The following is a 24,043-nucleotide window of genomic DNA, read 5'->3' as shown; positions in this document are numbered from 1 at the left end:
CCAGGCTGTGATGCTTTTACGTTTAAACATACAATCATGCAACTTCATAAAAATAAATAAATTGTGCTGACGGTGCAGTCCACAAAAAAAGACCCTAAGAACAAATGTTTGAAAACAGCACCTGTGAACTAGAGGAAGTGAAGGAAGGAGGGCAGAAGAGACGGAATCTGTCCCTGTGGGTTGTTCCTTGGTAAGATGGAGGAGACGGCAAATTCACAGTACATTAACATCTTTGGGCATGCTTTATGGAGTCAGGATACAGCAAGGAGGAGGGCAGAAGAGGGGGCAAGCTACCCTATAATTTTGGGGACCAGCGGGGCCTGCTGGGTTATGGGCAAGGGCCCAGGATCTCTGGTTTCCGTTTGTGGGCCTACAACAAATTTGCTGCACCATTTCATTTTGCTGCTAGAAGACATGGCATATTTAAGCTCCCTTCATTCCACCTGTTACTCAGGGAAAGGCTTGCGTTCTGCTTCATCACTAACAAAGCATCCGAAACAGTCACATTCTCAGTCCATTTAAATAAAAAAAACACCACATACACACACTTCTCTCTCTCTCTCTCTCTCTCTCTCTCTCTCTCTCTCTCTCACACACACACACACACACACACACACACAACACACACACTGCACACACTGGATGTTGCTGCATCCCTAAAGTCTTGCTCACAAGTTGCTCTCATGTGACTATTTTGCTTTTCCTTGCCTGCACAACAGATCCACATTCCGCCACGCCAGATGTTAATGTTTTGGTGCCATTTTCCCACAAGGAAAAGGAGGTGAAACAGAAAATGGTGCTGACACTGATGCTATACTAAAAGTGGCAGGGGGGGGGAGGGAGAGAGAAAACAGGGCTGGAGAAGAGTTGGACAGTCTGTAGATGGCTGGCCAGATCGCTTCCTATGATTTCATGTTGCAGCTTCCTGGTTTTGAACTCCCACCCCCACCCCACCCCACCCCCCACTTTGCAGACTGGCATTCATCTTCTGCGGACACAATTTCTGCGTTGCAACAAAGCTGTCAGTCTATAAGGTTCCACCAGACTCTTTCATCTTCTTTGCTCCTGGAGTTGGTTGGGAATCCTTTTGGAACAAAATCCCATTAAAATAATCTTCATCATCATCTTGGCATTTTCCATAGTACAGATGGGTGTTTTGACTTTCATTTCCCGTCAGCATAAAATAAAATACTTGGAGACTTCGTTTGCTTTTACCTAGCAGAAACCACAACATTTCCCTGCCATGGGATGATTTCCAAGTCAAAGTTGTTTCCCCCCAAAAAACCTTTGAAGCTGTAGAATTTCCACCCACCCATCTATAACAGCTGCAGGAAAGAGACGTATGTTACAGCAAGTAGGAGAATTATGACTCAGAGTCAGGTTTTTGGGTTTGAATTTTAAAGGATCAATGAAATGTGGGGCTCTACAACTGCAGGCCATTTTTCCGTTCCCCAAACCCTATTTAAAAGTCAATTTCATTTTAGATAGATTGTGGGGGTGAAGGAATGCAGGTTTACCGCTCAAACAACCTTCCTTTCTTTGTATTCATCAAAACTGTGGTTTACCAAAAATATATAATAAAACATAAAAAGCATTGATAAAAGAAGTTTAAAACACATATTGATCAAAAGCAACATGGAAATTCTACATGTCTGAATAGGCTTGCCTAAACCAAAATGTTTTAAGCCTAGGGCTGCCATACGTCCGGATTTTCCCAGACATTAACAGGATTTCAAAGAAGGAATTGGATATCCGGGGGGGAATTCTGAAAGGCTGAATCTTAGGCATGTCACATTTTTTGTAAACAACTTTTGGGGTGTCCTGGTTTTTGAAATATTTAAGCAGGCATTGGAAAGAGTGGAACGAGCATTATGCAGCATGTGTAACAATGCCAGTTGTGCAGGTTGAAGCAATTGAGTGGGCATATATGGGGTTAGGTGATCCTGCAAGTAAACTGGTCCCAAGCTGTTAAGGGCTTTATATACAACCAGTGCAGATCTCTGAGCAGAGGCGTGTGCAATCTCACTACCTGCTGGCGATGGTGCTACAGCTTTCTCCACTAAGTGCAGCTTAGAATCATAGAATTGGAAGGGACCTCCGAAGGTCATCTAGTCCAACCCCCTGAAATGCTGGAATTTCAACTAAAGAATCCGTGACAGATGGCCATCCAAACTCTGCTTGAAAACAGGATCAAGTGCAAGGGAAGCCCCACACAGAGTGCATTGTAGTAACCCAATCACCTGAATTGCTTATCATCATGATATGTACATACATGAAAGTTTCACATGACAACTAAACAGGCCCACACATGCTAACATCTGCCTGTCACACAAGACTGGATCCATGGGCCCACCTTCAGAGCACACTTCCCACATACCCCAGTCTGCAGTGCTTCCCCCCAAAACACTATCCTTGTCCATCATTTCCCCATAGGCAGAGGTACTCTGCCTTAAACACCTTTATAGCAGCCATAAATCCAACAGGTGCAGATGCCCTGCTGGAGAAACAGTGATTAGATGGAGAATCAGTTCTGACGTTGAGAACAGGAACAGCTGCCCTCTGGTGGGCAAGGTGAGTTATAGCAGCAACAGAGCTGGCCTTCCTTTACTCCTTGCGTCCCCCGGAATAGCTGCTGCATTAATTATTGGACAGCGCCATATCCACACTATTTGTTGCATTTTAAACGTGTTTTTAAAAAAACCAAACCAAAAAACTTTTGAGTCAAGTGCTTGCTCACTGTACTGAACATGCATTCATGTACCTGTTGAAGACGTAACAATCCCAACCGTGACTACTGCTGGCTCTGTTGCAGTACACCATATTAGAAGGATGCCCATCTCTCCTGTGGCTGGACTGCATTTCTCCAGTTTGTGAGGAGCTAAAGGGAGAAATAGCCTCTCCTTCCTCCTAGCCCACTAGCTGAAGTCCATGATGTCTGACAGTGTAGAGCAGAATCTTAACTGTTAACATCCCTGGCAAGCTGTTATTAGGTCTGTGGTTCAAACCTGCTTACAACCCAATCTGTATTCACTAAAAACAACATACCCTTATAATCAGGCAGCGTATATGTTGCAATTACACAACAGTAGAAAAAAGCTGCAGAATGAGATTGGCCACGGCCAATTCTACCCACCCACCCAACAACCAAGTTTCTTGTGTTTCTAAAGATACATTTAATCCTGTGGGTGGTGAATCTCAGCAGCACAAACAGTTGCTGCATAAGATTTATAGCAGCCGGGGGGGGGAGGGGGGAGTTCAGTGCTCCTCCTTGCCTTGCCCCGTTCCAAGCATCACCAGCAAAACAAATGAAGCAAAACCAAGATAAACCATGCATATTTGCATAATTTTATTCAGGTTGCAGAATCCACCTTTTTGTCATTGCGGAATTTTCATCACCTTGGAGCAAAATTATCATCGTTTCTTTTTAAATCATCACAGAAGGGCACCCGGATACGACTACGCCTTTTGTAATCACAGAAGACCATGCGCATACAAGCCAAGTAGCACCGAACCATTAACTGAAGCATAAAATGGGAGAAGACCCTTTGCTCGGGGGTTGAGCAGAGGCTTCAGCAGATGAACGGTCCCTGGTATCTCCAGCTTTGAAAATGGACCTAAGGAAGCCGGGCTGGGAAAGGACCATACAGACCAGCCACTGGCATTTCCTGTTGGTATATGATACTGGCTGGCTAGATGGATCAGTGGTCTGACTTGAGTTTGTCTACAAACAGAGAAGCTCAAAATGCTACTATTTTGTGCCTTAGCACAGGCCAGAGGTGGAGAACCTGTTGCCTTCCAGATGACGCTGGACTCCAGTTCCCATCAGCCCCAGCCAGCATGGCCAATGGCTACAATGATGGGAACTGTAGTCTCACAAAATCTGGAAGGCCACAGGCTCCCTACTTCTGCCACAGCCTGGCCCTCTGGCACCCATACAAGACACTACCTCCTAGTCACACATGCACACTGGGCACCCACAACATTGGGTGGAACCCGGCACACCTGCATTGAACACTGCGGGGCTCATTTCTGAATAAACACGTGAACTGCGATGGGGCGTCACCGATGTCCTCTCTCTCCTGTCTTTTATGATAGGCATATCCCTATGACAAATGGGATTTCCATCTAACTTCATTTCTAAGAAACTTTCCACCCTGTTAATAAAAAATAAATGAATCTCAGAGGGGTTTCATTTGGGCTTTTGGGGGGGGGGAGTCATTAAAAGGGAGTTCCACTTGTGGGAAAGACTCCTTTTGACTAAAGCCCATTAGTTTTTAATAAGGGGCGTGGGAGCATATACCCAGCACAATACATTCCTTTATATATATTTTTTTCCCCAAAGAACACTTTTAAAACTCTTGTCCAGGAAGAATTTTCTTTCCCTACCCCGTCTCCAATATCCTGACCCAGACGAGTCCCTCCCCAAACAGCAGTTTCTTTTAAAGGCAATAAAGAAAATATGACACCCATCAGCCTCATTCATTTCCTCCACAACCCCGTTCAAGATGTGAGTCGAATGCAATAGTTCCATTCAGCCTGAGAGGAACAGAAAGTAAAGAAACTAAGAGGTGACGACATTTTGCCCCTTTGTGGGAAGAGATTTGCTTTTCCTGTTTGTTTAAACATCATGCAAACTAGCTATATTTACACTTTCCTTCCTTTCTTTCATTCCTTGCCCTTAATGGTTTAGACCGGGAATGGGGAACTTGCAGCCCTCAGTATGTTGCTGGACTACAACTCCCATCATCCCTGACAGCTATGTTCCCCTGGGGCTGTGGGGAGCTGGACTCCAGCAACATCTGGAAGGCCACAGGTTCCCCATTGCTGGCACGGATCTTGCTTCCTCAGTTGGACCGGCCGCTCACACAAAATGGCCGCCAGATGTCATTTAACGACTGATCCTTCTTCACAGGGAATTCTGTAGCTCTTTGAAGGGTACAGGGGTTTCCAAACAGCCCTCGGCACCCTTCACAAACTGCAGCTCCCAGAATCCTTTGGGGGAGCCATGACTGTTTAAAGTGGCATCAGAGTACTTTAAATGTATGGTGTGAATGTGACCTCAGAATAGAGGGGACAATGATGCAAGAACAGAAAGGCCAGGCAGTCCTCTTGCAAACAAGCTTCCATGAGGGCAGAAATGCTCCCACTCGCCCAGAGACCTGGGCCACAAAGATGTTTTTAGTAACTTTGAGGGGGGAAACAGCCCAAACCATCTCACAGGACAATAGGGAAGATAAAAGGGCGGTAACTAACGCCCAAAAGACCTGCCCTGAGTTTCTTGGAGGGACAGCAGAATAAATGTAACAGAAAAATAAACAAGCTTTCTCAAATGTTTTCCCAATTTTACAAAATATAGTTTTGACTATCACTGCCCCCGCCCCTCTCAACAAGCTCATGCTGTCCAAGAACAGAAGACCATGGTACATTTGACAGGCTCCTGCTGGGAAGAAAGTAAGGCCTGAAGCCCTGAGTTCAAGTTCAGAGGACAATGGCCAGCTTCAATGTCTGTCACTTCTCTGTTGGGGTCTCCTTAACATCTGGGAAACAAGACTGGCTCAAGGATGAAGTTGAGGACTTGCTGGTTAGAATTTCAGGCTTTGAAATGGGAGTCTCACACAGGCTAAATATAAAGTTTCAGGTGTTACATAATTCAGTCAAGGACTGAATTCAGATCACTGAAATTTAAAGATAAGAATCAGAAGTCTGAAATCAGAGAATTAACCAGGGCATGACGACAAAGATTAGTGATGCTCAGAGAACGAGACAAGAATCTACGAGGTTTGCTCCCTTGGGGGAAATCCCAGAAACAGCACGAAGACCATTTTAGATTTTAGAGAAGGGGATGGAAATTGAAGTTGCGGGGCCATCAGTTTGCAAAGGGTGATTCCGTCAGCACCATTAGAGGTTCAAAATCCTCTAATTTCCTGTTTGTGTGAAGGCCAGGCCTCAGAGTCAGGAAGCAGAAGGCTATACTCAGGGTCAGATTGAAGGGGCAAAGTTTAAGATGAAAGGTCAGGATCAGGGCACAGCCCAAGTCCACTGGTCTGTATTCTTAGAAAGGGATCTCCTCTTTAGATGTAAGAAACTGAGAGCAAGGAAGGAAGGTCCGTTGGTGCTTGGAGAAGGCCAGATATGTGGGAAGGACTTCTTGCTTTCCCCCCTCCCCTTCCTCACAGGGTCAGGGAGCAAGGTGAGTACGCTGGTGTTTGGAGAAAGCGGAGCTCCACCGGAACGACTTCCCACAGGCGCCGCAGATGTATGGGCGGGTGCCGGCGTGCTGGTGTTGGTGCTCAGCCAGGTTGCCGCGCTGCCGGAAGCTCTTGCCGCAGACGGGGCAGCGGTACGGCCTCTCGGCTGTATGAACTCTCCGGTGCTTGACCAGGTGCGAGTTCTGGGTGAAGGATTTGCCGCAGGAGGCGCAGGCGTAGGGCCTCTCGCCGGTGTGCGTCCGCTGGTGCTGGATGAGGTTGGAGCTCTGCCGGAAGCCCTTGCCGCACTCGGTGCACCGGAACGGGCGGGCGCCCGTGTGCGTGGCCTGGTGCTTGGCTAGGTAGGAGCCCAGGGCGAAAGCCTTGCCGCAGATTGCGCAACAGTGCGCCTTGCCCGGGGCGTGCGTGCGACGGTGCTCCGCCAAGTTGGAGCTTTGGCTAAAGATTTTGCCGCAGTCGGGGCACTTGAACGGCTTCTCGCCGGTGTGTGTCACCTGGTGGCGCAGGAGCTTTGAGCTCTGCGCAAAGCCCTTGCCGCAATCGGGGCATTTGTAGGGGCGCTCGGCCGGGTGGCAGCTGCGGCAGTGCTCGGTGAGTCGGCAGCGCCACACGAAGGTCTCGCCGCACTGAGGACACCGGGCCGGAGGGTCGCGTTGGTGCTGCCGCAGCCCTGAAAGCAACACAAAGCCCTTGCCGCACGCCGGGCACCGGAAAGGCCTCTCCTCGCCCAAGTGGCGCCGCTGGTGCCTCCCCAGCTTGCCGCTGTCTGGAAAACGTTCGCCGCATGTCGGGCAGCGGTAGGCATCGTCGTCTGACATGTGGGTGCGCTCGTGCGCCGCCAGCGTGGCAAATAGCGCAAAGGACTTGCCGCACACGGCGCAGGAGTACAGCTTGTCTAAGGCAGCCTCTGTCGTGTGGCTCAGCTGGTGAATGGCAAGCTCCGAGTCACTAGGAAACGTTTCACCACACTGGTGGCAGGAGTGGGATCTTCCATCTGCCCCATGGCTCACTTTATGCGCCAGGAGATCACTGCTGTCCGGGAAGCAAGTGCCGCAGATGGTACATTTATAAGGCTTCTCTTCTGCCTCCTCATCTCCTTTGCCAGCATGACTCACTTGGTGAAGGACCAACTCATCACGATCAAGGAAGGTTTTCCCACACTGGGGGCAGGGAAACGATTCCACATCCAGGTGGGTTGTCTGGTGTGCAGCCAAAGCAGTGGCCTCGGCAAAGTGGGCCCCACACTCTGGACACTCAAAGGGATTCTCCTTCCCATTGCGGGTGCTCTGGGGCTCCTCCAAGTCAGAGCTATCGGGGAAGTTCTCTCCTCCTTGGTGGCAGAAGTGGGATAACTCTCCAAGGTGTAGCCTCTGATGTATCTGGAGGGCAGAGTTTTCAGAGAAGCAAGCATAACAGTCGGAGCATTTGTGTGGCTTCTCTTCCACACTGTGACTTGCCACGTGGGCGCCTAGTTCTGACTGGTCAGGGAAGGTTTCTCCACACTGATGGCAGCAGTGCGCAACTTCACTCAGATGGATCTTTTGATGCTGAGTCAGCTCAGAACTCTGCCCGAAGCCTTCCCCACTCTCAGAGCACATAAAGGTTTTCTCTTCCTCCTCCTCCTCTGCACGGTCATTTTGCTGCCCACCTCCATCTGAGCCCTCAAGTGAAGCATATTCATTTTGCTGCCTGCCCCGATCTGCGGCTGGCAGCGGAGTAGGGCAGGGCACTTCCGCAGCGGCATTCCCCCAGCCACTGCCGTTGGCGCGATGGTTGCGCACGTGTTTGGCCAGGTCAGAGCTGACACCGAAGCAGCGGCCGCACTCCCTGCACAGGTAGGGCTTTTCGCCGGTGTGGGTCCGCCGGTGCGTGACGAGGGTGGACTTGCGCCCGAACCGCTTCCCGCAGTCGGGGCAGGCGTGGGGGCGCTCGCCCGAGTGCGTGCGCAAGTGGTGCGCCAGGGTGGAGCTCTGTGAGAAACGGGCCCCGCACTGGTGGCACCGGAAAGGCTTCTCCCCTGTGTGCACCCGCTGGTGCTCCGCAAGCGTAGAGCCCCGGGCGAAGCGCTTCCCGCACTCGCCGCAGGCGTGGGGGCGGCGCCCGCCGTGCGCCTTGAGGTGCTCCGCCAGCGAGGAGCTCCAGCTGAAGCCGCGGCCGCATTCGGGGCACCGGAACGGGCGCTCCCCGGTGTGGATCCTCTGGTGCTTCACCAGGTTTGAGCTCTGGGCAAAGCCCTTGCCACACTCTGAGCAGCGGAACGGCCGAGGGTCTGTGGCGACGGAGGCCTCCGCGTCCTTCTCTCCTGACGCTGCTTGGCCCCAGTCCCAGCTCTCCAGGGAAGTCGAGGCCCCTTGCTCCTCAGCACCTTCCACCATTTCCTCCTCTTCCTCACTTGGTGTGTTAGAACCTGGTGGGAGAAAGGAAGATCGTGAAGAAGTGCTGTACTGGATCAGGCTTATTGTCACAGGAGCGTGTAGGCAAGTGAGGCTACAGGGAACCAGGCAAAGGGGGCTTCTCAGTAGTGGCGCCCTCCCTGTGGAACACCCTCCCTTCAGGCATCAAGGAAATAAACAACTATCTGATTTTTAGAAGACACCTGAAGGCAGCCCTGTTTAGGGAAGTTTTTAATGTTTGATGTTTTATTGTGTTTTTAATACTCTGTTGGGAGCCACCCAGAGTCGCTGGGGAAACCCAACCAGATGGGCGGGGTATAAATAAGTTGTTGTTGTTGTTGTTGTTGTTGTCATCACACAGTACAAGGTAAAGGGACCCCTGACCATCAGGTTCAGTTGTGACAGACTCTGGGGTTGCGGCATTCATCTCGCTTTACTGGCCAAGGGAGCCGGCGTACAGCTTCCGGGTCGTGTGGCCAGCATGACTAAGCCGCTTCTGCGAACCAGAGCAGCGCACGGAAACACCGTTTACCTTCCCGCCATTTATCTACTTGCACTTTGACGTGCTTTTGAACTGCTAGGTTGGCAGGAGCAGAGACTGAGCAACGGGAGCTCACCCCATCGTGGGGATTTGAACCACCGACCTTCTGATCAGCAAGTCCTAGGCTCTGTGGTTTAACCCAAACATTACAAAGTTGGAGTTAATTCTTTATTAGCAAAAACGCAACCCCCACAGACTTGGCTGAGTGTCAGGTCTAATGGGGACAACAACTCATCTCCCACCCTATGGAAGGGGTTTTTGTCTCCATGGAGCAGTTGCTGAGACGGAGGATCCCTGCTTCCCTGTAGCTTCATAGGTCCTCTCATCTCCAGGTCTTTTTTCTAGCAATCAGAAACTGTGCCTGCCTGCAGCCAACCTCTCCTTCGCCCTTTTCATGCCTCGTCTGGTTCTGGGAGACCAGCGGACAGCTGCATATTCCTGAACTGCAGGGGGTTTTGAACTAGGCAATCCTCAGGGTTCCTTCCAACTCTACAGCTTTATGATTCTATGAAAATCAAGCATATAACAAAATTGCAGGCCTAAGACCAACCAGCCCAAAGTCACCCCCGTGAGCGTCATGGCCATGTAGAGCTTGGTTTCCCCAAAGTCCAAAGTTCTAACCGCTAGACTGCATTGTCCCCTCCGTGCAAGCAAGCCATTGCTCCTTACCTGCGTTGACCACTGTCAGCTCCTGCCTCTCTCCTGGCTCTGGCAGCTGCATCTCCTCCCCGTGCTCCATCCAGGGGAAATGTGGTTTGACGACTGCGAACCTAAAGGACAAGCCATTTAGACGGGGCAACCTTACAGAACCTTCCTCACACAAATCTCACATGCCCATTAAAAATACATAAAAATCCCAAGGGTTGGGGTGGCCCAAAAGTCCTTTAGATTTTTTTCACAAAGTGGATGTTCACACTGAAATGTGGGTTCCCTGAGCCTGTGAATCAAAGACCTACATTGACCAGAAGAACACTTGTCATTTTCTCCCAAGTGACTCTCCTTTCTGCATTGCACAAATGATGCCTAGATCAACCACCCCAAACACTGCAATGGGCAGGCGAGGCCTTAGTGGTGGTGTCGCCACAGGGCCCTGCCTAGTTGATGGTGGCCCATGACAGAGCCTTTTCGGTGGTGACCCCATGTTTGTGGAATGAGGGGAGGTGCCCAGGGAATTGGGAGAAGCCAATCTTCCTTGGGCACGCAGTTCTGCAACCACCACCACCTGCCAAGACCAGAGTTATTGCAAAAGTGCCACATCGAAGTCTCAAGTGCCACATGGACATCAGAGCATATGCAACCCCAGGACTGTTAAGTGTTACACAGCCTGGTCTTGCACATGTTTCCCCAGAAGAAAGACCCAGCTGAGTCCACTCACTCCCAGGTAAATGGGCAAAGAATTGAGCAGCCCTCATTGGGTTTATAAAGGTAAGGAAAGGAAAAGGAGAAAGAAAGCGGACTGTACTTTGGGATGCTGGGATCATCCTCCTCCAGAGGAAAGGGTCCATTGTTTTCAGCATCCGCTGGGAAGCCTGGGTAGGGTACCGATTCCATCTGCACGGGGGAGAAGAGAGTGTCAGTAGATGGGGACAAAGCTGGGTGAGGCTCCCACACTGCTAGCTCTGGCCTGGATAAAGATTTTGCCAGATAAGGTAGTAAAGGGGTCCTCCTGTAGAGGTCTGGTGCTATTGGGCTGTAGAAGCGGCATCCCTCTCTCCCTCTCTGACACTTACAGACACAGGGATGAGAGAGGGAAGGGCAAGCCAGCAGGCAGGCATTTCGCACCCACACCATAACTTTAAAGCAGCCTTATACCACTGTTAAGTGTCACGGCTTCTTCCACAAAGAATCCTGGGAATTGTAGCTTGGCATAAAGACGAATCAGAGCTCGCCTTTCAGGGTTGTTGTGAGAATGACGCATGTATGCAGAGGGTAAGATAAAACAATGTAAATCACACCTACAAAAAACGAGTCTCCAAGTCAGACTCTTTGTCATACCAAGGCCACTAGTGCACCATACCTTGAAACTACTCTTGTATCACTCTTTTTTGGGCTCCCCCCCAAAAAAAAGAATCATGGGGACTGTAGTTTGTCAAGGCTGTGGGCCTCACAGAACTACATGTCCCAGCACCCCCGACAAACTACAGTTCCCAGGATTCTCCAGGACTGTTAAGGTGGCATTGGAGTGTTCTGAATGTATGGCGTGACCCCGGGGGAAATCTTGTGGCGGAACCGAAGCTGGGAAGGAAAACTGAGCCCGCTTAGGTTTACGGTGCCACGCGCATGCCCCAGGGACACGCGCATCCCGCAGGTCCGCTCGGGGCCTAAAGGGAGCGGCCCCCTCTCCGCAAAGGATCGCGCTTGGGAAGGATCGGGGCCACATCCTTACACCTTCCTCTTCGCACCTCGGAACCGCAGTTCCTTCCCTATAGGAATCAAGAGGTCTCCGTAGCCTCCCAAATTCTTGCTTTTCGCTGGGCTCCCTCATCTCCGCATGCCGGGGCAGAGGGAGCGCGCTCTCCTTAAACCCAACATCGCGCAGCCCCGGCCAGAGCGCACAAGCGCAGCGGCTTCGGGGCACGCCTTCCGCGAGGGCCCCCTTTCCCGATCCCCGGGCCTGGAGACCTGAGCCTCGTTGCCAGCCCCCCCCCCCTTTGCCAGGATCTTTGTCCTTTCTCCGGCCCCCGGGGCAGCGTACAGCCTGGCCTTCTCCAAGGTCCCCTGGTGCTGTACGCAGCCGGGTGCCTTCCGGCGAAGGCTCCCCCTTTCCTCCCCAGCCCCTCGCCCGCCCTGCGCTGCCACCCCTTACCGTCTCCGTAGCCCCCCTGCACGGCTCGCAGCACGCGAGGGGTTAAGCCCGGCAGACAATGCACCACCGCCAGGCCCAGCTCCGCCTCCTCCTGCCCGCCTGGCCCTCCCGCTTGGCTCCGCTCCCCCCTTCCCTTCTCCGGCGCACCAGGAGCACTAGCAGCCAGTAGAGACCGCAGATCTCGTGCGCGTGCCGTCTTCCGACCTCCCCCCACATCTCCCCCCAGGCAGGGACGAGAGCTGATGGGGGGGGCGGTTGTCAGGGCTGGAATCACACTCGCCGCCCCAAACCCCATGGCAAAAGCCGAAGGGCTCCGTGGATGAGTCGTGGAGCGCCTTGTAGTAAAATGACCTTGGGTAATTCATTTCTTCACCCACGCGTTGTCAGCCAGCCAACCTGGCTGGATCAGATTATGTCTGTAGGGCAGAAATACTGTTTCATTAGTCCCACGAGAATAGAGGACAACGGGGGGAAACCAACTTGGCATTCCCCAGTGGGGAAAGGGTTAGAAAAATAAATTGTCCCAAAGACATTGTGTATTAGGAAAGGAGTGTCAATTGCTTATTAGGCAATTGCTTAATAGGCGCCACCCCAAATATGCTTTCGTATGCTTTCAGTGACAGGAAGGACGTAGTGCCCACAAAGGATGTGAAGGCGAAATTGTCTTTGAACACGTGCAGAGGCCCTAAGCAATCTTTTTAAAATTTAATTCCGGAATTTACTTCCACACGATGTTCGGGGGGGGGCACTAGCTTAGGTGGTTTACACGCACTCAGAAGTCTCATGGTCCGCTTTACCTATCTAATATTGGATGTCAAATATCAGATCCCATCAGATGTCGCTGAAAGTCAGTGTTAGGATGTCGGGAAAAAAACAGTAACATATTTGGCACGAAATTTTTGCAGGAGAGGATTTTGAGGTGGATTTGTGCGGCCATTTCCCCCCAGCTCTGGTGACATTTAACATGAAATGTTTGTTAGCATGTTGCACACCTCATAGCGCAAAAATGGAAAAGTGAACCAGGCCATTGGTCCATCTCCCTCAATACTGCCAACACTGATTGCGGGAGCTCTCCAGGGTTTCAGGCAGGGGCCTCTCCCAGCAGTACCTGAGATGCCATGACTTGAACCTGGTACCACCAGTGGCGTAGCGTGGGGGGTGCAAGGGGGGCCGGCCGCACCGGGCGCAACATCTGGGGTTAGGGCAAATCCATGGGTTAGGGGGCGCAAATCCACGGGTTAGGGGGCGCAAATTACTTGCCTTGCCCCGGGTGCTGACAACCCACGCTACGCCACTGGGTACCACCCCCCCTGGTAAATAAGACTCCCCACTTCCTTCTCAGCCGGAATTCTGGCTTCCCTCCCTTATCCCTTCCGAGAATCCAGTTGCAGATTTTGTCTCCTGATGGGGCTCCTGTGCCATTTAACAGGCGTAGGGATATGGCTTTTCTCCGGCCTAGAGAGACAGCGATGCAGCAGCAGTGCAGGGCTGGCTCCCACTCCGCAGAGGGAGCAGGAGGTGCGCCGGACGCAACAAGGAGGGCTTTTCGCATTGTGACCAGCATCGCTCAGGACCTTTCAGTCCACATTCTGACACTGTTACCCCGCTGATGCCCCGCCCGAAGCAAAAGGTTGGCGACCCCTCCTCGCTCCCCGCGCCCCTTCCTGATTGGAAACCAGGCTGTCCTTTTGTCCAGGGAGGAAAGGGTTACACAGGCGGGGCGCGCGGCGCAGAGAAGCTTCCGGTCCCCGCCAGAGCTTCCGGGAGAGCAAAGGGAGCAGCAGCAGCAACATTTGGGTGAGAAGCTGGGGGGCTGCAAATGAAAGAGGGGAATGGGGGGGATCCCGTGGCCGAGCATCGATTGTTTGTAGGCAGTTGCATCATTTGCAGCCGCTTCCTTGGCAAAAGCGCTGCATGTGTCGCACCGACCCCCAAATTCAGCATAAGTTGCAAGCATAAATTGCAACTCGGGTCCTGCTTTAGGCTTGCGTCTGGCGGGCCAGTGTGAGAGCAGGGATGGTAGGCGACTAAGTTTTGCTCAGGAGTAGACCTGTTGAAATGAACGGGCCCTAGCTTCGTCATGCCCATTACTTTCACTGGGTCTGCCTTGAGTAAAACTTAGACGACGGATCCACACCATACGTTTAAAGCATGCGGCATCTCAAAAAAAACAACAACAAAAAACCCGGGAGTTGTAGTTTTACCCTTGCAAAGCTGCAGTTCCCAGCACCCTTAACTCCGGGGATTCTTAGGGGTGGGAGCCATGAGCTGTAAATGTGTGTTGCATGTGCTTTACATGTATGACGTGTATAGGACGAATACCTTCCATGATGCTAGACTAGATGGGCCATTAGCCTGATCTGTCGTGATCCTACTGCCAGTACATTTCACTGAGTCACCCTGAGTTCTTGTTTTTACCACCCTTCATCTGAGGATCACAGGGTGGTATGGTCTAATATGGAACAGGGATGTGGGAAAACACATATCCACACTATATATCAGGATTGGGAAACCTGTGGCTCTCCAGATATTGCACTCCAGTTCCCTTCAGCCCTAGCCAATGTGATCAATGTCCAGAGATTATGGTTACAGTTCAGCAACCTCTGGATGTTCCCCATCCTTGCTATACATAATTTTATAAACTGCTGTCAAAGCTCTCTAAACTCTTTGGCTACGGCTTCCTCATTCCATTTCCATTCCGGAGAGGAGCTTTGCTAAGTACTCCTAGTTTTATGGAGGTTGTGTTTAATATTTTCTGTTACTCCAGTTTACCCCACTGCTACAGAACTGCCTGCCCTTTGTTTGATGCTTTTAATATCTAAAATAAGAAACCGGCCAGGAAGTCATGCCTTTTAAAATCCCATAATATTTTACTGCTACTGGAGGGAAATGGTAGCAAAATGGGATGGAAATGTCAGAATGGAAAACTCATGCAATTTCCTAGTAGGAGATTCTTTGAGCAGATGCTGCTAAGAACCCACAGTGAGCCTTCAGCATCATGTGCAGGTGAAGATCCAGTTAGAGAGGAAAAAAAGATCCTATGTACTTTTGAGCATAATTTCAGGCACCCCTGAAGGTACAAAAACATTCTAGTGCCTGGATTTAGGGATAGCAGTACACCCAAGGTGTATACTGTTCATCTGAATGTGTATCTGAGCCTTTTTAGCATTATGAAAGATGGTTATTCACTCTGATGCTGGGGATAATATTGAGCTGGAAATGTTTGTATGGTTTTTGTGTGTGTTTGTGTGTGTTAATATTGGAATTGCCTCCTGAATCTTTTCTCCTCCCCAGCTTCTCTCTGCTCAAGCGACCCCCCTTCCATCCTGCCCTCCCCCCTTGCCATGAAGAAAACCCTACGCAAAAACCAAGGCGAGCGTTACCGCCTGAAATTCCGGCGCCTGCGCCGTGCGGCCAAAGTGCTGGTTTACGAGAATGCAGCTCTGTGCGATGAGATTGCCAGGCTCGAGGCGAAATATCTGCGTGTCCGTGAAGAGCGCCGGTTCCTGCTCGCTCGCCTGTTGCAAGCACAAGCCCTGGCGGAAGACGAGCCTCCTCTGCCGGCCGTCGCTTCCGCTTCGCAGCCCTCGCCGGATGAGCCGGCTGCCCGCAAGCCCCGCCGAGAACGCAAAGGCAAAGAGAATGGCCGGGCCTCCAAGCGCAGGGCAGCCCCCGATCTCAGCGTCCGCCGGCTGGTTCCGCCACTTCCCTTGGATCCTTCCGGGCGGCCAGTTTTACCCATTGCGTTGGGTCCACTGACCGTCTACAGCTTGGGGGAAATTGTTCCCGACCGCCCAGGCTTCCACACAGAGACGGCCATCTATCCCGTTGGTTACTGCAGCACCAGGATCTTCGCCAGCACCCGCAGACCAGTCCACCGCTGCCTCTACACCTGCCAGATCAAGGACGGCGGTGGCGGGCCACACTTTGAGATTGCCCCTGAGGACGAGCCGGGCTGCGTGGTCGCTGGCTCCACTCCGGATGCCTGCCACGCTCAGCTTCTCGAGGCTGTGGGAGCAGCGCAGCTTGAGCCAGCAGGGGCCGAGTTCTTTGGCCTCTCCCACCCGGCCATTCAGCACCTCATCCAGAGCTGCCCAGGAGCTCGCAAGTGCACCGGGTACCGCTGGCTGCGCTTTGAGGTGTGCCGCCAAGCGGATGGCCCCCCTCCTGAGGGGTTGCCCTCAGGAAACCCTGGGACTGACTATGAGGCTTTCCAAAGCCAAGGCCTAGCTGGGCCTGTGGGCCTGGACTTCCCCACCGCCACCCCTTCCCCACCAAGTGGCAACGGATATGCAGAACTTTTTCTGCCCTGCGCTCCCTCAGGAGGCTCCCCCATCCCCCAAAGCCCAGAGAGTGACACTGACTGAATTGGGCCGGAGACATCCATTATTCCACCTGAGTTTTCTAGTAGCTGCAACTGCATAGATGTCATAAACTGCTAGTTCTGCTTTGAAGCTGGAGCTGTCTCTTTTATTCTTCATGGGCATCAGTTTGCATGGAGACACCCTAACAGGGGTAGCCAATGTGGTGCCCTGCAGATGCGGTTGGACTACAGCTCCCATCAGCCTGAGCTAGTATGGCCAATGATCAGGCATGATAGGAATTGCAGTCTTAACAGCACCTGGAGGGCAGTGTGTTGGCTGTCTCTCCCCTGGAGTAGCCATGTATTTACATTCACACACACTATTGAAATAAGTACTTCAAATGATTGCTTGTCAATTTTCTTCTTTCAGTGTTTCTGCTTTAATGGAAATCACTGTCACTAATGGTTGGGGGTTTCCTTGGGTCAAGCCGGAGCAGAATTAAGCCAATATTGGCGGAATCATGTGGGCTTGTTTAACTCTTTACAAAGAGACATTTGCATTGGAGGAGGAGCTGATGGCGACTGAACAAAGCATTGTGAAACGTTCTTCTACTTTCTTGGGCCTGTATGATAAGAGGCTTGTATACAGGACTCATCAGTGAAATCTGTTTGTAATAAAGCTTTTGAAATTTTGCCCCGGCCTGTAGGAATCTTTGAGATCAGGTATGTGAGAACACAGTTCCATTAAAGGATTCTCTCTTGTGGACTTCTTGGCCTCCACAATCTCCCAGTTTTGGTCAGATTTTGGTAATAGTTGGGAGGGCTGGCTTTTTTCAGGGTAGGAAGCAGTGGGTTTTGTCTTAATGGTACATACTATATATATATATACAGTGGTACCTTGGGTTATATATGCTTCAGGTTACAGACCCCGCTAACCCAGAAATAGTACCTCAGGTTAAGAACTTTGCTTCAGGATGAGAACAGAAATCGTGCAGCAGCGGCAGTGGGAGGCCCCATTAGCTAAAGTGGTACCTCAGGTTAAGAACAGTTTCAGGTTAAGAACGGACCTCCGGAACGAATTAAGTACTTAACCCAAGGTGCCACTGTATAACAAAAACCAGTTTTAGGCTAAAATGGCTGACACAGCTTCTGCCAAAAAACACACACTGCCATCCTGAACCAGAGCACACTGATAAAGAAATATGTTCCCACTCTTTGTAGTAGGTTATTTTTTGTAGTTTTGCAGGTGTACTGGGAATTCTGTAGGTTCTTCACAAAATGACAGTGTATAGCATACAGCTATCGTGTAAAAGCCACAGTACATAAACATGGAGAGACTGAAAGGACAGGTACTTGGAAAGAGACGAAGGAGTTAATTTTCACATAGTGAGGCACTGGTAGACGTCCAGTGAAATCCACACTCTCACATGCACCCAATGCAGGCACAGGGAGATGCTTAAAATGCAAGCGTGCAGGTATCCACCTGTTAATATCACACATTTGTATGCACAGCCACCAAACAAATACCAAAAGGGCAGCAGCCTCATGTGCAGAGAGTAATCCACACCACCTCTCACATGCAGCTACAAAGGCAGGTAGGTGCTCAATTTACACACATCAACAAGGGAACACTCGGCAACATACACAAATAATTTTGAAGACGTGTACTAGCTGCCAACGTACTCCCAAACACTTGCTCTCTAGCATTCACTGAAGGAAGTGTAGAGAGAGTGCATTCAGGAACATAATGAGAAAACAAGCATGACCCAGTATTTATGGGAGCCTCGAGTAGGGGGGTAATGGCCAGTCCTTTTACTCATTTCCAGTCAAAACTCCTTATTCCCACTTCTTCTCTATGCAACAGAACCAGAAGGCTACAGCAAACACAAAACTTTAATTAGCTCTCTCCAAACGGCAGGCAACACTCAGGATAAAGACGCGAATTGTGGCTTGTTGAACACACCAGTTTCTGCCTCTTGACAACAAATGTCTTCCAAGGCAAAATACATGTGAGCTTTCAGACTGCTTCCACCACACTTAAAAACATGACGCCTGCTTTCAGCCTCAAGCTGCTTTGCAGCCTTCCACTCTAAAGTGGACAATGTTATCAAAGGTTTTTGCCCTTGCAGGGTTATTCAATCACACCCACCTCTGAACAATGCCTGAGAAAACATAAAAATCCCACTTGGATCATTAGGCATCGAGTCAGGTGGTGAGGTAGTGAGGCATTCAGTAACTATGCCATTGCTAGCTCATGAATAACCTCAATTCATTGGCTGTTCCTGGGTCATCAATAAGACTAAAAGTCCATGGACCTTACTTCAGTACTGGAACTCCAGAGAACATTGCGGCTTCAAGGAGGAGGCCTTTGTAGTCAACACTCCTTGGATTTTCCAGCAGAAGAAGTGTGCAAAACAGGGCCAGAATCCAGCCTTGCCAGAGTGCTCACTCGACATCCGCAGCTGCTCGAGGGCCCCTTAGATTTTGCTCACAGTGTGGGCCTGCCTTCAGGTAAGGTACCATTAACTATGAGAGAAAAGTCCAGCAGGGGAGACAAGTAGAAGCCTCAGCAGCTCAGTAACCCTCATTCCTGGCTGCCAACCTTAACTGCTCAGAAAAGGCACCTCAAATTTGACCTCGCAGCAAGGCTTCTGACATGGTGCACATCAGGCCACAGCTTATAGCAGTCTTCTGCCGCTCCCACTGATGCCGAGAGAGGTTCTCCAGGGAGCCTCATCAATCTATGCAATATTGTCGTACACCCGGACGACATCCAGGTTGTCCCGCAGAGCCTCCAGCAGCCGCGACGCCTGATCCATCTCCTCGTCCGATAACTGGGTGCTGACGGTCGGGATGAACTCGAGGCCGGCAGAGACAGAACAGAGGCCCAGCGAGTCGAGCTTTTCACGGACCTGGCGCAATGTTGGCACAGCGCAAACAAACTGGGCAGAAGGGGGCAAAAGAAGAAAGGCATTCAGCCACAAACGCTTCGTAGACTCGAACACAGTACTGCAGCTACATGAGAAACCTGCCTCTCACCTTCAGAAGCATCTTCTCGTTCTCATCTTCCTCCTCTTGGACATCTTCCGCTCCAGCCTCGATAGCCAGCTCCAGGGCCTGGTCCAAGGTGACAGCACTGCCGGACCGGTTCTCGCTGCTCACCGTGACAACGCCCTTCTTCTCAAAGTTATGCTGGGCCCCGTCGACAAGTTGTCCCCTGCAGGGAGCACAAAGTGGGGGGCAGCAATCCGCCCACCCCCAGCACAGACATTAAGTGATAGTGAACCACAAGATCTAAAAATATAAGAAGACGTTCTAAACTAGAAGCAGTGTGAGAATACGGTTTGCTCAGAGGCTGCATATAGAACCCATGCCTGACATGCAGGCCTCAGTCCTGTATCATACACACATTATTTAACCACGTTCTTCCCAGAGAAATCAGGTTCCTACAGTCCCACCTCCAACTTACTAGAGTACATTCCTCTCCTCCCAGAGAGAAACTAAAAACCCCCAACCAAAACACCCCTTATTGCAGGCTTCCCCAACCCAGAGACTTCCAAGTATTTTGGACTACAACTCCCATAAGCCCCAGCCAAAGCAGTCATGCTGGCTAGCAGCAGATGGTAACTGGAGTCCAAAATGTCTCCAGGGCATCAGGTTGGGCAAGGCTGGCATTTTGACACACTCTGAATGCCAGCTCCTATAAGCCCCAGCCAAAGGTCACAGATGGAGTTGTGGTCCAACAACAGTAGGAGACCCATGGTTTCCCCAGCCACTTTGGACGGCTTCCAACAAAATATTAAAAGCACACTAAAACATCAAACATTAAAAATTTCCCTAAACAGGGCTGCCTTCAGATGTCTTCTGCAGTTGTTTATTTTCTTGACATCTGGTGGGATGGCGTTCCACAGGGTGGGCGCCACTACCAAGAAGGCCCTCTGCCTGGTTCCCTCCAGCTTCACATCTTGCAGTGAGGGAACTACCGGAAGGCCCTCGGAGCTGGACCTCAGTGTCCGGGCTGAACGATGGAGGTGGAGATGCTCCTTCAGGTATTCTGGGTCAAGGCCGTTTAGGGCTTTAAAGGTCAGCACCAAAACTATGAATTGTGCTCGGAAACGTACGGGAGCCAATGTAGTTCCCAGGCACCAGTCTAGCTGCCACATTCTGGATTAGATGCAGTTTCCGGGTCACCTTCAAAGGTAGCCCCATGCAGAGCGCATTGCAGTAGTCCAAGCGGGAGATAACTAGAGCATGCAACACTCTGGCAAGACAGCGTGCGGGCAGGTAGGGTCTCAGCCGGCGTACCAGATGGAGCTGGTAGACAGCTGCCCTGGGCACAGAATCTTCCTCACGTTCCCCATCATGTAGAGATGAGGTGGGGAGAGGAGGATGTGTTATCCCCACTGCCTCTGTCCTGCCCCTGATATCCCAGCCCCACAGCCCTCCAAGCATTGGAGTTGAATGTTTGCAGCTGCAACACTGAAATGCATGAGTCAAAGAGCCATTGGAGGTTCAGCCCCAACAAGTAAGAGGGTGGGACGGTGGGGAACACGGAGGAGAAAGAGTAGCCAACATCTGCTGTCTGCCATCGCCATATGATGGGGAATGCTTGAACTTCTCCACTCCAAAGGGAATCCAGAAAAGCCGCACTGTGACCATCGGGAAGCAAATAATCCAGACCCTCTCCTCCAACCCAGTAAGACCCTCTCAACCACTGCAAGCCAGATGTGGTCCCCACCCCCAGCCGACCACTTCACCCCCACACTAACCCGTGTTTGTTCAGAAGATGCCGGATTTCATTGAAGGACCTTTTCGTATTGTCTGTCAGCATCTCAATTAGTAGGGTGCAGCCGCCAGGCCCTCGCACCCCATACAGCAGGTAGGACGATCTGATTTTTTCCTACCAAAAGAGAAAAGTTGAAAAGAACAGTAAGTTGTATCTTGAGGGACAGACGCACACACACCCAGATGATGGGAGTTGTAGTTCAGCGCCATGTGGAGAATCAAAAGGTTTTCCACTACTACTACTACTACTACTACCAATTTAAGTTTTGGGCAAGGGTGGCTTGAGGACACAAAGGACTGCGAGTGACACAGACCAATCAACCCCTTTCCAATCACTACCATTTCCTTGTTACCCCACCAGACACACACACACACAACTTTCTCCTCTCTCACAAAAGAGGTGGCAGCATCCGCATCTGCACCCTGGCTCCAAACAGCTCAGAAACGTACCCCGCGGGTGAGTGCTGCTTCGATGGAGGCCTTGGGCATGCTCTTGCTGCGGCACTGTTCAATAACATTGGCGAGATTCGTGTTCAGTTCCGGGTTGGGTCCGCCTTCTGGCAAAGACAATTCAGGAAGACAGAAGATTACCCTTAAACAAAGGGTTTATCATAAAGCGTTGCCTCGCTTCGCAGAATGATGGGAACGCAAGAGGGTCTTTGCCTTGAAGTGTTTACAATTGAAAATTCAGCGTAAGGAAGAAACACCATGGACAGAATAATTGCCACGCACAGGAAGAACAAGGATATAGTTTGAGTGCCTCGCTTGTAGTTCTATAAATCATTTAATGTGCCAACACGAATAGAAGTTATTAACATTGCAGCTGTTGTACAAGGGATTATTATTTTGACTGGAATGTAATTGAAATCAAGAAGATTTTGGAATGCAGAAATAAAGAAAATCATCAAACCATCAAATCTAGCACGCGGGCGGCCACTTAAATTATATAATTCAGTATTTGAATGATTGGTATTAGTAATGGTATTATAATTTGGTATTGTTATAATGAGGCTATTATTGGACTGTAATTGAAAATTAATAAAAAGAATTATCAAAAAAAGAATAAGAAAACTCAGCATAAGGGAGAGGAATGTAGCCTAGTGAATTCTGTATAAATCTTGGGAGCTGTGGAACAGGAACTGTGGGGATGGCCACTGACCAGATTTGCTGCTCCAAGTATGTGGACAAAGCTGGGTTTTGCCCAAGCTTGCAGCAAGCAGAAACATGGGAGGCTAGCTGTGCGCTAGGAATCTCCGCTTCCATTACAGAATAGCAACAGAAATCCTGCCGCTGTACCTCTTACAGCCAGTCGGATCAACATGCTAAGCTTCTGGAAGACACGGCCCCGAGCTTCATCCTTCGGACCCTTAATGTTTTTGACCTTGGACCATTTGTTGTGTCCAGCGAAGGCAGCACAGGAGGCGTGGACAGCGCGATGCGGGTGGTCCAGTAACATCAGAAGGCGTGGCCGGAAGAGGACACTCATCCTCACAAGACTGGAGCCTACAGACATGGCTTGGATGGGACGGAAGAGGTTCCGTCTTGACGTTCAATCTTGGAAACAAATGGGGGGGGGGAATGACTGTTGTGATATGGAAATGCAGAGCACTGGAATTGCAGTTTTGAAAATGGCTCATTTTGAGGCTGGTAAATAAGAATCCTACAAAAAAAACCACCCCACAATCCATCAATATAATCTACTGGAACATTGCTGAATTGCTACAGTAAATTCTGGAACCCACTCGAAAACCATGAAATAAATGGGAACTGGTCCCTAAGGATCTAGAGCAGGGCCGGGATAGAGAGGGGTGTGTGAGTGTGTGCCAAGTTATTAAGCCTGTTGTACAAAGGAACCATTTATTTTCATTGCTCCACACCCTTTTGCCTCTGGTCCTGAGAAGACTGCCCACAAGGAAATGTGGCCCTCATTCTGAAAAAGGTTCCCCACCTGTGATTTAATGAGACAAGAAGCTACTCAAAGGAGAATTAAAACACAAAGATCAGCCTTACGGATGGAGGCAAGAACCTCTGTAATATGGAAAAGGAGAAGCAGCTTTCCCCCTTACACGACAAGGAGACGAATGCAGAAAGTTCCCAACAGAACTCAGCAAACACACCTGGTGTCCAAAATGTGAGAAAGCTATAAAACGAGTGCTGGTTTATAACTTTCTCCTATTGAGTGTTCTTAGCTTTCCTTTCCCCACTATTCACACTTTATTTTCCTCCAGATCGTTCAGCACAGGGTATTGGAGTAAACATTCACAGAATTCCGCAGCGAAAAGTAGCCAGTGCAGAAGGTTAAACGTGTTAAGGTTACGAGCCTCTTGATAAAGGGCAGACACAAAAATCGCACGCATCCATCTTTTATCGGGAATAATAGACGATCTCTGGTTCTACACTCGCAAACACAAAATGCAGATTGCAATTAATTTAATTCATAAGCATTTGCGCCGAAAGACAGAAGGAGGAGTGGGATCTAAGCTAGATTGTGACTAGTCGTGTGTCAGAAGAACTAATCTGCGATTCTCTGCTGGTGAACCCAGGAGTTCTGGCTTCCATCATGCATTACAGTACATATATTTAACCCAGGAAAGCCCCCCCCCCCACTTTCTCTTCCACGCGAGGGTCCCAACTTACAGAGGAATAGCTGCAGCAGCGTCGTGAAACTCCCCGGCATTCTTCCTGCAATAGCTCCGCCCACAGAGAGGCGGTACCTGAAATTAACTTTTTCCTCTCGAGCCCCATGGTGGGCAAACGATTCCTAGACTAGATGACCCTCATGGTGCCTTCAAACTCTACGATTCTCTAGGATTCTATCCTCCCTCAGGCGTGCCTTTATCAGATATTTATTTTTAAATCAGTCATGCAAGGTCTAAAGGTGTGGATAATAATCTGATGTCTAGTTTGGCCTCAAGGCACTTGGGAGTCTGGAAAAACTGAATTGTGTGTGTGTCCCCATTACTGGCAAGTATCATTTCTTAAATGGGCTGGTGGAATGTGAAAGTT

The 24,043-nt window shown here is 50.3% G+C and overlaps 3 protein-coding genes across 10 annotated transcripts; 1 reads left to right on the top strand and 2 right to left on the bottom strand.

Annotated features, from left to right (window-relative positions):
* Window positions 1-3,324: 3,324 nt before the first annotated feature.
* LOC310747565 (uncharacterized protein) lies at window positions 3,325-13,372 on the bottom strand. 5 transcript variants are annotated; one of them, XM_083582049.1, is made up of 5 exons: window positions 13,245-13,372; window positions 12,301-13,078; window positions 10,606-10,694; window positions 9,813-9,913; window positions 3,325-8,616 (listed from the first exon to the last, which is right to left on the bottom strand). In XM_083582049.1, the coding sequence occupies exons 3-5, from the start codon at window positions 10,692-10,694 to the stop codon at window positions 6,179-6,181; spliced, it is 2,628 nt and encodes an 875-aa protein (XP_083438175.1). In that variant the 5' UTR covers window positions 12,301-13,078; window positions 13,245-13,372; the 3' UTR covers window positions 3,325-6,178. The 5 variants fall into 5 exon arrangements, with proteins under 5 accessions (XP_083438175.1, XP_083438174.1, XP_083438173.1 ...); XM_083582048.1 differs by lacking the exons at window positions 12,301-13,078; window positions 13,245-13,372 and adding an exon at window positions 11,950-12,294; XM_083582047.1 differs by lacking the exons at window positions 12,301-13,078; window positions 13,245-13,372 and adding an exon at window positions 11,530-11,757.
* Window positions 11,212-16,946, top strand: TBRG1 (transforming growth factor beta regulator 1). Of its 3 annotated transcripts, none has more exons than XM_083582064.1 (2): window positions 11,212-11,582; window positions 15,244-16,946. In XM_083582064.1, the coding sequence occupies exon 2, from the start codon at window positions 15,294-15,296 to the stop codon at window positions 16,314-16,316; it is 1,023 nt and encodes a 340-aa protein (XP_083438190.1). In that variant the 5' UTR covers window positions 11,212-11,582; window positions 15,244-15,293; the 3' UTR covers window positions 16,317-16,946. The 3 variants fall into 3 exon arrangements, with proteins under 3 accessions (XP_083438190.1, XP_083438189.1, XP_083438188.1); XM_083582063.1 differs by lacking the exon at window positions 11,212-11,582 and adding an exon at window positions 13,475-13,579; XM_083582062.1 differs by lacking the exon at window positions 11,212-11,582 and adding an exon at window positions 13,620-13,746.
* Window positions 16,947-18,127: 1,181 nt separating this feature from the next.
* On the bottom strand, window positions 18,128-23,784 carry TACO1 (translational activator of cytochrome c oxidase I). Of its 2 annotated transcripts, none has more exons than XM_083582067.1 (6): window positions 23,675-23,784; window positions 22,334-22,591; window positions 21,488-21,594; window positions 21,022-21,152; window positions 19,292-19,469; window positions 18,128-19,194 (listed from the first exon to the last, which is right to left on the bottom strand). In XM_083582067.1, the coding sequence occupies exons 2-6, from the start codon at window positions 22,548-22,550 to the stop codon at window positions 18,994-18,996; spliced, it is 834 nt and encodes a 277-aa protein (XP_083438193.1). In that variant the 5' UTR covers window positions 22,551-22,591; window positions 23,675-23,784; the 3' UTR covers window positions 18,128-18,993. The 2 variants fall into 2 exon arrangements, with proteins under 2 accessions (XP_083438193.1, XP_083438194.1); XM_083582068.1 differs by lacking the exon at window positions 23,675-23,784 and adding an exon at window positions 23,155-23,607.
* Window positions 23,785-24,043: the final 259 nt, after the last annotated feature.

The sequence above is a fragment of the Podarcis filfolensis genome (genome assembly GCF_964270895.1).
Source record: "Podarcis filfolensis genome assembly, chromosome: 13".
Lineage (NCBI taxonomy): Eukaryota > Metazoa > Chordata > Lepidosauria > Squamata > Lacertidae > Podarcis > Podarcis filfolensis.
Note: the sequence above shows the minus strand (reverse complement) of the source record. Positions and strands in the feature narration are given on the sequence as shown.